The following is a 12,754-nucleotide window of genomic DNA, read 5'->3' as shown; positions in this document are numbered from 1 at the left end:
GTGTTTTGCATATAATAGATGCCTTACATAACTCAGGTTTCAAATCAGGCTGGTTATTAAAGTTTGAACCTTTCATCGGATATTATAGGGAATTCAGGTCTGGGACTTGGCTTTTAAGGGATAGGAATTTCACCTTTTTGTTACTGTTACTTGTTTTTAACCCTGACCCCCACTTTTTTTTATTGAGCTATAATTGATATATAACATTATATTAGTTCCAGATGTATCACATAATGATTCAATATTTGCATATACTGTGAAATGATCACAACGGGCCTAGTTAGCATCCATCACCACACACAGTTACAGGACTGTTTTCTCGTGATGAGAACTTTAAAGATCAACTCTCAGCAACTTTCAAATATACAGTACAGTATTATTAACTATGGTCACCAAGCTGTACATGTGTTACACCCCCAGGACTTATTTATTTTATAACTGTAAGTTTGTACCTTTTGACACCCTTCGCCCATCTCACCCAGGGGCAACCACCAATCTGTTCTCAGTGTCTGAGCTCCATTGTTGTTACTGCTTCTTAGTTTCCAGAAGATTCTCTAAGTGTGATTATGCAGATTTGTCTTTCTCTGCCTGACGTTTCTCACTTAGCCTCTGCCCTCGAGGTCCATCCATGTTGTCACCAATGATGGGATTTCCTTCTTTTTAATGGCTGAATAATATTCCAGAATGTTCACCTTTTCATCTCATAATTCACTAAAGAATTAATGATCTTTATAATTCTTAATTTGTAATTTGTGCTGGCCTCCACTTTTCCCTTTACATTCTGTTTTGATTTTTCTTTTTAAACTGCTCATTAATATGTCTACCAGAGATAAACTTGGAAAGAAAGGAAACAAAAATCTGATTATTATCTTTGGGTGTTGTTTTGAGACAGTGTCAGCCCTACCGCTGACCTCCCATTTGGGTGTGCTCTGAATTACTTAGTGAGGCTGTCTCTTTTGACTACCTTTCAGCTTTATTTCACCCAAGGTTGGAATTTTATTTTTATCCCTTAGCATTTGCCAACTGACACTAGAGTTCCCATTTTTCTGCTTAAAAGAAATGTTATGGTGGGAACCTACCAACATACCATACATGTTCTTCCATCGTATACTTTACCATTTGTAGAACATATTCAGGGTGTAGAGATTTGGGATTTGCCTGCTTGGAGAAGGAGGGCTAACATATTCTCTCTCCCTGACCACTTACCCAAGGCCGCCTCAATGGCCCTGGCTCCCTTCCCCTTCTACAGTCTTCAGTTAGGTCTTCTGAGACTTCCCATACCACTCCTAAAATACAGAACACTCGATAAAAAATTTTCCCATTTACCCTTGTGCAATTTCTTGACCTTTTTATACTAGAATTGTTTCTCATCTTTGATCACCTTTGTAAATGTGAATGTTCTGTTTTTCCTTTTTTCATAATAAATGTGATTATTTCATAATAATAAATAAATGTTTTCTCATTTCCTGAATGAATCCAGCGTTATGCTGTACATAAATAAAGGATTACTAGGATTTGTGGGCAGGTTTTAATTTACAAAAATGGAATAAAATTATTGTATGCTTTAATGAGCAGTAAAATCATTATTCCTCCTCAGTTTGTAGTGAGTGGCCAACATTGGGAAGTTTATGACTTTTGGATCAAAACAGAGCCCATACCTTTAGGTTAGCCAAACCAATCAACTCAAGTCATGTGCATAAAAAATTTTTGTTCTGGTCTTTGGTTTATTTTCTCGATTTATGTTTGGTATGGAACTATGAACAGATGGTACCTAATAACCTGAGTCTTTGCTTAAGGCAGTGAACTAGTTACTCTTGAAGGCGTGGAAATCTTGCCTCATCTTGTGTTTGTTCCAACAGAAACGTAATAGCATGGCTCTCACGATCTGATTATTCAATGGTTGTAACTTTTATAAGTGTATAATTTTGGTTTTATTGGCTAGAAAGGCCTTCAAGTGTTATTTTTTTCCCCTAGGGAAAAATGTGGTCCATGCTTAGAAGTAAATTTTTATATTGAGGTGCCACCAAAATAATTAAACACTACCCTAAATAACATTTAAAATATTGGCTTTTATTAAAACATTTTTTTGTATTAAAAAATATCTGATACTACTTTCACTCAGACCATAATTAAAAGTTTCTCTCGGAATTATGTATTTAAATTAAATAAAATTATATTTAATTATATTTTATATAAAATTTATATTTTATATAAAATTAAATTAAATAAAATTATAATTATAAATTATAAATTATATATTTAAATTAAAAAATTATATATATTGCTTCCTAACATCATATATATTGCATTCTTTCTACATTGAATATTCCTTATTACATAAGAGTATTCAGTGTAATTTTAACAATAAGCTCTTTAGAAGTAATTTGTCATTTGGTCGATGTCCAGCTCTATTTGGAAGCTTCACTATCATGATTTCAGCATCAAGTCTTCTGAGGCCTTCTCAGAGCAGGTTTGGCCATTTATTTTTTTGTTTTTTCCCTTGATATTTATAAAATATTTCTCTCTGGTATGACAATTTATCTGTATAGTCAACCTGCCACTCAAGACTGGTTGTTTTTTTTTTTTTAAGATTTTACTTATTTATTTGACACAGAGAGAGAACAAGCAGGCAGAGCGGCAGGCAGAGGGAGAGGGAGAAGCAGGCTCTCCGCTGAGCAGGGAGCCCGACACAGGGCTGGATCCCAGGACTCTGGGATCACGACCTGAGCCCAAGGCAGCCACTTTAACTGACTGAGCCACCCAGGTGCCCCACAAGACTGGTTTTTAATATCAGGTAGTTTGACAAAAACTGAGCATCAAGCTGGCTTATGGCAGTTGCCCAATGAATCTTTGTTAAGTGAATGATGGTTGTGAAATGAATTTAGGAATATAAAATTAATATAACCAATAGCAAAATCTTAATTCCTTGATTCTATATAAATCAATTTCTAGAGTATTTAAATAGTTAATAAGGGAATAAATGTCTAAAGATGGTGTCTTCTAGATCAGTATTATTTTGGCATACATGTTTACAATTTTGATGATTTTGACAAAATAAATATATTCTTAACAACTGCAGCCTTTCAATTTGGTATTCAGAGCAAAAGAGATTGGAAATTATAATGGTTAAAAATAGTTGAGGAAACTGATTGTGCCTTAAAAAAGAGACAAGGAAGAGAGGCAAGGAATTGAACTGAGCAATCAGAGTCAAGTATTTTTTTCTTTTTATTTATTTATTTTATTTTTTCTTTTTATTTTTTAAAAGATTTTATTTATTTATTTATTTGAGAGACAGAAAGAGAGAGAGAGCACATGAGGGGGGGAGGGTCAGAGGGAGAAGCAGACTCCCTGCCGAGCAGGGAGCCCGATGCGGGACTTGATCCCGGGACTCCAGGATCATGACCTGAGCCGAAGGCAGTCGCTTAACCAACTGAGCCACCCAGGCGCCCCTATTTTTTTCTTTTTAAAGATTTTATTTATCCATTTGACAGAGAGAAGCACAGCGAGAGAGGGAACACAAGCAAGGGGAGTGAGAGAGGGAGAAGCAGGCTTCCCATGGAGCAGGGAGCCGATGCAGGGCTCGATCCCAGGACCCTGGGATCATGACCTGAGCCAAAGGCAGATGCTTAACAACTGAGCCACCCAGGTGCCCAGAGTCAAGTATTTTTTAAAACAGAGAAAAGGGTTATGTAAACTGAGCAGGAATCCCACTGAATGAGCTAAGGAAATGAGTGGCAGGAAGCCTGATCAGAATAATTCAGAATGTGAGTGGGATGTTTGCCTTCTTCTTATATATATTGTGAGAAGAATTGGGACTGGAGTGTTGCATTTGAGAGCCAGCAATTCAAGCCAACATTTTGGTTCTAAACACTTCTATAGTCTTTCCAGACCAACAGCTAGATAGAAGCCATACCAGCTGCATTACTGCCTTTCAGCAATGCCTAGGCCCTGTTATTAGCATCCCCTTTAGTATTTCTCTTCCTTTGCCTCCATGGGGGGGCTCTTCCGGCATCTTCTTTTTCCCTTTTGTTCCACTTAGAATTTAGACTCATTTACTTTCCAGTTGTCTCAATTATAGGTACAAAGTTATAGCTCTGGTGGGCTCCTTTTCTGGTGAAATTAAGCCCTTGGGTGGTAAGCTTGGAAAGGTCAGGAGACACACACACACACACACAAGATCATTCCTTCTGCCAAGGCTAGTAGATGGGAGGGTTCTTGGGTGATTCTACTTCTTGGGATATTCTTGCCATTTCGGCCTTTCTCTGACTTCATGATGGCTGCATACTAGCCTGGGGTCCTTCAACTATCAAATACTTTTTTTCTGAATAAATATTTATAGTGCCACTATTTGGTGTTTTAAAAAATAACCTTCTGCTATCCATCCATTTTCTAAATGCTGTTGAAGGCATGCCTGTCCTCCTCAGTAGACCACTATTCCTGTGCAGCCACTTTTCTTTTCTTTTTTTTTTTTTTAAAAGATTTTATTTATTATTTGACAGAGAGAATGAGAGAGAGAGAGCATATGAGAGGGGGGAGGGTCAGAGGGAGAAGCAGACTCCCCGCCAAGCAGGGAGCCCGATGCGGGACTCGATCCCGGGACTCTGGGATCATGACCTGAGCCGAAGGCAGTCACTCAACCGACTGAGCCACCCAGGCGCCCTGCAGCCACTTTTCTACAGGAGTACGATTCTATATTTGTGTGTCTATTGTCAAAAAGCAAAGATGCACTGTTAGCTTGGGATGCCCTGAGCGCAGAGGAGAAACAACAGTTACTCTGGTGGCCTAGGGCAGGCTAGTGGTTACGGTCAAATATACCACCCAGGTTTGTACTAGTCAGGAAGAACAACTGGTATTGATTGGCTATCTCTTCTATATTTAAAACTTTTTACAGACCTCACAAAAAATAACTTATAATACTCTCAGAGTATAAAAGGGTTTCTGGGATGATAGAACTTTTCTTGGAGAATGCTTCCAAAACTTGAAGTGGAAGTTCCATTTGTATCCTGCAATTATTCATGAAATAAGCTCCCAAATGAGCATACATCTCAGGATTCAGCTTGGGGTCTCAGTAACAGGGTAATGGTTTGGTGACCTTATGAATAGACACTGGGCTGTGATTTTTGAGGTAACCAAGGCAGCCAGGTTTCTATGCTTTTATTATGATGTTATACAAGCACGCTATGGTCACTGTAGAAAAATTTTGAGAATATAGGGATGTATATAGAAAAAAATGCAAATTATGCATAATCCCATCATTCAAAGAGGTTATGCCTATTAACATTTTGTAGTATTTGTGTAGATCTTTTTCTGTATACAGACAGTAGATTTGCAGCTTCAGGAGGTTTAATATTTATTCGTGATTTGTGATTATGATGGTTCCATGAAGAATTGCAGTTTGTTGTCTGCAGTTTGTTGTGTGTGCATCATGTATACTATAAAGTTGGTGTGTACAGTGACCTTGTTTGACCATGGAGCAGCCATGGCTCAGGGAGACCTAGTTCTAGTTGCTTAAAGTTAGGAGAATATTAGGTGCTACAACATTACTCAAGAATTTTGAGATTTGTTAGGTCTCAGTGTCCTTGAAGGATATCAAGGGTATATGGTGGCCTGTGACTATGTGTATATATGTGTATGCTTGTGTGTAATCACATTATATAATTAGTAGCCTGATTTTCTTCACTTAGTGTCATATTATAAACACTTTACCATGTTATTAGATAATATTTAGGAATTGGATAGGATAAAAAATTAGGTATTGAATATTATTTGGAGTGGCTAATTATATCCCATAAGTGGGTCTACCTTAACTTATTTAATATTATTAGAGTTAGAGACTTAAGTGGTTCAAAGAGTTTTGTTTATTCATTTGTCTTATTATTGCTATTCCAAGTAATGCTGTGATGAATGTCCTTATTATTTTATCTCAGAATCCTGTGAAATAATTAGGTCAACAGATATATAAATGGATGGCTTTGAGATTTTTTGATACATATTGCCAAATTGCTTTCCAGAAAGATTATTCTCATTGTCCCTACTTCAGCAAGTTTAAACTGTGCTAGTATCTTCATTGGTATTAAGGATTATAAAAATAATTATAGCAATTTGACAACATGATAGTTATTATCTTTCTTTGCATTACTTTGATCATTTGTGCAGTTTAATATTTTTCTTCTGCTTATTGATCATTAAATTTCTTTTTTTAATAAAATCATATGCTTTGCCTGTTTTTAAATTAACATATAATGTATTATTTGTTTCAGGGGTACAGGTCTGTGATTCATCCGTCTTACACATACACAGCACTCCCCACAACACATACCGTCCCCAGTGTCCATCACCCAGACACCCCATCCCTCCCACCACCCTCCACTCCAGCAACCCTCAGTTTGTTTCCTGAGATTAAGAATCTCTTATGGTTTGTCTCCCTCTCTGGTTTCGTTTTGTTTCATTTTTTTCCTCTCTTCCCCTATGATCCTCTGCCTTGTTTCTCAAATTTCACATATCAGTGAGATCATATGATAATTGACTTATTTCGCATAGCATAATGCCCTCTAGTTCCATCCACGTCATTGCAAATGGCAAGATTTCATTTTTTGATGGCTGCATGATATTCCATTGTGTATCTATACCACATCTTCTTTATCCATTCATCTGTTGATTAACATCTAGGTTCTTTTTTTTTTTAAATTTTTTATTGTAATGTTAATCACCATACATTACATCATTAGTTTTTGATGTAGTGTTCCACGATTCATTGTTAACATCTAGGCTCTTTCCATAGTTTGGCTATTGTGGACATTGCTGCTATAAACATTGGGGTGCACATACCCCTTCGGATCACTACATTTGTATCTTTGGGGTAAATACCCAGTAGTGCAATTGCTGGGTCATAGGGTAGCTCTATTTTCAACTTTTTGAGGAACCTCCATACTGTTTTCCAGAGTGGTTGCACCAGCTTGCATTCCCACCAACAGTGTAGGAGGGTTCCCCTTTCTCCACATCCTCGCCAACATTGGTCGTTTCCTGACTTGTTAATTTTAGCCATTCTGACTGGTGTGAGGTGGTATCTCATTGTGGTTTTTTATAAAATTTTTTTTTAAAGATTTTTTATTTATTTATTTGAGACAGAGAGAATGAGAGACAGAGAGCATGAGAGGGAGGAGGGTCAGAGGGAGAAGCAGACTCCCTGCCGAGCAGGGAGCCCGATGCGGGACTCGATCCCAGGACTCCAGGATCATGATCTGAGCCGAAGGCAGTCGCTTAACCAACTGAGCCACCCAGGCGCCCCTCATTGTGGTTTTGATTTGTATTTCCCTGATGCCGAGTGATGTTGAGCACTTTTTCCTGTGTCTATCGGCCATTTGGATGTCTTCTTTGCAGAAATGGCTGTTCATGTCTTTTGCCCATTTCTTGATTGGATTATTTGTTTCTTGGGTGTTGAGTTTGATAAGTTCTTTATAGATTTTAGATACTAGCCCTTTATCTGTTATGTCATTTGCAAATATCTTCTCCCATTCTGTGGATTGCCTCTTAGTTTTGTTGACTGTTTCCTTTGCTGTGCAAAAGCTATTTATCTTTATGAAGTCCCAATAGTTCATTTTTGCCCTTGTTTCCCTTGCCTGTTTTTATATTAGTATTATTCTTATTAATTTGCAAATGCTTTTTTTTTTTGCAAGTGCTTTAAATAAGAATTGGAATTAACCTTTGACCTGTCCTAAGCCATGAATTTGCACCCTTCTCTCCATTCTGTTGCTGCCATCCCAGGCCAACTCTCCATCATTTCCCATCTGAATTGCTTCAGGAGCCAAAATTCATAGCAGGTCTGCAAGGATCCCCCTGATATGACCCCTGTTTATCTTTCTAGCTGCACCATCAGATCATCTTCCTCACTCTCTGCTCTGATCTTCCTTTACTTCTTTTACCATCCATTGTCCCTGTCCTGCATTGCCTTCACACACGTTCTTATGCTTGGAGAGCTTCATTTTCCCCACAACTGTTCCTACACAACTTTACCTGACTAAGTCCTAGGTTAGGCCTCCTTAAACATCCTCATAGCATCCCATTCTTCTTCCTTACATTGAAAACAACTATAATTAATTCATTCCCCTTTGTAAATTAAATTTTTGACAATTACCTGCATAATTTAGATGGGATGAATGATTGAAATGAGTTATTTGTGTACACACAAACACATCTGTTAGGAAGGAATTAAAAAATATCTCTGTGGTTCATGGAATGAATCATTCTCAAAGAGTAGTGGACAAGATAATGGGCTCTGGAGTCTGAGGACTTGGGTTGGAATCCTGGACCCACCAATTCTGAGCTGTTTACTCTTAGGCAAGTCACTTAACTTCTCTGTTTCACTTTTTTCCTTTATAAAATGGGGTTAATAATAGAATCTATCTTTTATGATTGTTGTGAATTTTGAATGAGATAATTCATGAGGTATTTAGCACACAGCCTAGCACATGGTAAGTACTCTATAAATGTGAGTTATTATTCTCCTTTTCATGCTCATTTCCATCTTCTTTATCTTTGAACTTTGTTAAGTGCCAACTCTGCAGAGCATAGTAGTAGATGGTATTTGGGTTTCTGGGTTTTGTTGTTGTTGTTGTTGTTTTTTCAGGGAATTTCTCTACTGGTTTTAAAGTGTTTCCTATCAGATAATGTAGTTATTTTGATTATAGTTTGTGACGCCCCTTCTGTCACTCTGCCATTCTTCTTTAGGATATTTTACTTTTGCTTTCAGATTTGCTATATGTACCTTCTATAAGACAAAATAATTTCTCTCTGCTTCTTTTTTTGAAGCATAACTTTTTGAGTATTAACACTCAGGTCTGCTTCTCTTAACAGCTGGCAAACTTCCCCAGACTCTGTGAGGAAACAGAAAGGATTGTTGCCAACCACATTCGCGAACGAGAAGGGAAGACAAAGGACCAGGTGAGGGGAGGCTTCCTTGGCGGGCAGGGTCCTTGTGGGGAGCAGAAGGTCTCTCTCTGGGGCTGCCTGGTGGTCTCCAACAGTTGGCCTGTCTCTGAATGGAAAAAAGTAGCTGCAAACACAACCACACAGGTTTATTTGTACTTATTGATGAATTTTATCCATGTGTTGTTATGCTAACATCTTGTGTATGTTAAAAAGATAAACAAGTATAAAAACTTCAGAAGGATGACGTTTTGAAAGCAGTAATAGGAGTTCCATTACTTTTTTTGTTCCCTCAGTGCTCCATGGATCATCATGTGTACCCCAGCATGTATGCACCCCACTTTGAAAACCAAGAATCCAGAAACATACCACATTTTTTTCTTTAGGCAGGGGTTCTTAACCTTTAATGGGCCCACAGATGGGTATGAGGATATTCATAAATTCCAAAAATGTTATGCACAGTGTTTGGTGTTTGCAGTTTCTTTTCTGAGGTGCTTATCCTTAAGAACAGCTCTTTCAAACATTTCTATTTAGTAAATGCCTATGGCTTGTAAAGTGTGACCTTAAAATTATCTTCTAATCCTATTCAGCTCCGTGAATTCAAAAGATTATTTTATGTGACGATCCTTAATTAAAAAAAAAAAAAAAGCTAAGGACTATGTGAAAATAATAAAAGCTTCTTAAATTTAGGTGGATTTTGTTCTTAGTTATTTAGAAAACATTATAATGGGAAGCACAGAGGTTTTCAAGTGCTCTTGGATTCCAGGACACAGCTGTGACAGCACGGAGAGGACACTGGACCCAGGCCATGTGTTCTCCACAAAATAACAGCATGTTCTTGTGAAAATCACTTCTCAGGACTGTTGTTTCCTCATGTACAACATTGGGATGTGGGTCCATATGATCTCAGAAGTCTCTATAAGTTGGAATTCCAAGATTTTTGTGCTTCTTAGGTGAGTTGTAAAGGTGGAGAGGGACAGCCAGGGGAAAAAAGGAGGAAGGCAAAATAGAAGAGTGAGACAAACCGCAAGGAGAGAGACGCAGGCAACCTGCCACAGAGGGTGTGTGCAGGGGTCAGGAGGGGAGGGGTGGCAGGAGGAAGTGAAGAGACAGGATGGAGGCCCAGTAGGTTGGGATATTTGACTCAGTAACAGCTTGCTCTCTGCTTGAGCTATGGGATTCATTGCTACTACTTTTTATCATTGTGCTTTCAAAGTTAATTAACCATTATTTATAGTTTTCACTTGTTTTCCAGCTTCCACACCCTTGGATAGCTACAATAGCCAAAAGAGGAAAAAACAGGCTTTGTGACTTAGTGGAGATAAACAAATCAATGTTAACTCATGAACCAATGAAATGAAGCCCAGGCCCAGATATAAAATCCCGCCGCCAGAAGTTCCCCCGCACGTCTAACGTCATGGCTGCTGTTGGACCAAGAAAACTTAAGTTCTAGTATCAGCCATACTCCTGACTTTAAGTCAATAAGATAACCGTTTTAATTTGGTATCTTTATAAAATACAAGGGATAATATATCCTACTTAACTCTTAGGGATCCTATGTAAAAACAATGTTGAGGAAAAAGTAGTACAGTTATTATCTTAATTATAAGCAATTGTTAACTTCTTCATGTTTCATGTTTTAGAGTTTTTGCTTTCCTAAAATGATATTCTCAAATTTAACGTTGTTAAGATTGTGGGCTTCCAGTTTAGACTGCCTGAGTTTGAATGCAAGCCCTACCATTACTTTCTGTGTAAATAACAAGGTACTCGACATCTTATACTTGAGTTTCCTCATCTTAAAGTGGGGTAATAATGTTAGTTAACTCAGAGGCATTTTGTGAGGATGAAATGAAGTAATCCAAATACAGCTCTTAGTTCTTCATTAATTTTAAGTGATTTTCATTGTTTTTCCTGAAGAGCTATGACACATAGTATCTGTGAGAAAGAATTGCCTTTTCTGATTTCAAGAGAAATTGTCTTCCATCTGCAACTCTGATGTAATGATGACAGTTAATCAATTAACCACTTGAAGCTGGTGCTTGACACCTGTAATATGGACCTGTGTAGCATAGTAAAATCATGCATGTTCTTGGTATTTGAATATATCAGTTTGTATAGATCTCACATGTGAACTCTGTGCTGTTTTGGGTCATATGATGCTTCTGAAGTAGCTGGTCAGAGAGTGACCCATTTCCTCCAGCCTCTGTACCAGAAATGCTTTGAGGTGTTCTTGCAGTTATTTTCAGTTTTAAAAGATTTTTTAAGAAATTATTACCAGCCTCTGCTGGAAGCTTTGTGTGGGGGTGAAAGTCTTCAAAATTAAAAAATTTGGGAAATCATAAATCTGTGAACTTTTTTCTTAAACAGTTTTTTCAAACATCTATGTATGCCTGCTCTTAAGCCAGGTGCTTCCATACGTGTCATTGCATGTGAAAGTGGCTGACTTTGTGGGCGATTACTGCTAGCAGGGGTAGCTTTACTTTTCTTTAAATATTCAGTAACTGTGGGTAAAAAGGCAGTGAGAAACTCTGAGAAAGTGAAAAAATGAGAAAAAAATGTACTATTTTCCTTTTCATCCTCCACATGTGACCTGGCTCTTTTCCTAGGATGAACACAGACTCCCAGTTTCCAGGAATATGAATGAGAGCAGCCATAGTTTTTATTTTTTTTCTACTTTTTTCCTATAGTGCAGTCCAAGTTAATGTGCATGAACGGCCAAGATATTCATGACAACCTTAGGCAGTGTTGAGAATTATGTAGATATTTTGCTCTTTATGGTGGCAACAATTTATTTGTGCTTAAACATTATGGTTTATTGATACAAACCCTTGGTGAAACAGATTTGGGAGTATGACATTTAACAGAATCTGGCTTCATTGTAGGGAGAATAGAGGCAATACCATAGATAATCTAATAATGACAATTCTTCCTAACTCTCTAGTTTTGTTCATTAAGAGAAGAAATGAAACTGTATCTGATGACATGAAATTTTTTTATACAAGTACGATGTTACTGACCTAATAGTGCCTGTACCTTGGCTTTATGATTGGTAGTGGGGATGGATTTGGGGTGATCCATTTATTCTTTTTGGCAGGTCCCCTTGGGACTCACAGCAAGATTTGGCCAGATGACCAGCCGAGATTAGCCATGAAAGCAAAACCTTAGAGCTCATAGCACTGGGTAGTGAGAGACAATAATAAGTGGCCATGTACTAATTATAATATGGTAATAAATTGCTCCCTTTAAAGTAAAGTATTTTTCAAGGCTGGTAGAAGTTATAAATTTATAGCCACAAATACTTAGTGAGCACCTACTATGTGTATCATGCTACATTCTGGGCAGAAAGTGGCGAACAAGAGAAGTATAATTCCTGCTTCCATGGAGCTTACTTGTACTCTTGCAGGGAAGCAAAACATCAAACAAAATATATACAGATAATTAGTTACATTTGTGGTATACACAACAAATAAAAAGCATAAGGTGCAATGTACATGTAAAATATAATATGATAATATAGTCTATATGACAGTAATAGCTTGATCCAGTCTGGTCTGGGATGAGGGTACAGGTTGAGGATCTGATAAGGCTTTCCTGAGGAAGTACTCTCTGGGAAGCATTATATAGACCATGTCAGTGAACCATTATTATCAGGGCTCTGATGCACTCAAATGTCATCTTCAGTGGAAGGAGGCGGCCTGAATAAGCCTGCTGTGTTTATCAAAAGTTCATTCAACAAAGTCAAAGTACAGAGTTCTGGAGGTATGTGGGCAGAGGTTCTTTTTTTTTTTAGATTTTGTTTATTTGAGAGAGCACAAGTGGGGATGGAGGG

General features: G+C 37.7%; 1 protein-coding gene across 6 annotated transcripts in view; it reads left to right on the top strand.

Moving 5' to 3' along the window:
* DNM3 (dynamin 3) overlaps positions 1–12,754 on the top strand; it is a 560,145-nt gene that overhangs the window by 215,457 nt on the left and 331,934 nt on the right. For all 6 annotated transcript variants that reach the window (XM_064594314.1, XM_064594316.1, XM_064594317.1 and 3 more), the window contains one exon: positions 8,854–8,940. In XM_064594314.1, coding sequence (XP_064450384.1) covers positions 8,854–8,940 — 87 coding nt within the window. The remainder of the gene's footprint in view (positions 1–8,853; positions 8,941–12,754) is intronic.

The sequence above is a fragment of the Mirounga angustirostris genome, unplaced genomic scaffold (assembly GCF_029215605.1).
Source record: "Mirounga angustirostris isolate CCGP_5_RB_7025 unplaced genomic scaffold, mMirAng1.0.hap1 SCAF_6, whole genome shotgun sequence".
Classification (NCBI taxonomy): domain Eukaryota; kingdom Metazoa; phylum Chordata; class Mammalia; order Carnivora; family Phocidae; genus Mirounga; species Mirounga angustirostris.
The sequence above is the reverse complement of the archived record's forward strand: the minus strand, read 5'-3'. Positions and strand labels throughout refer to the sequence as shown.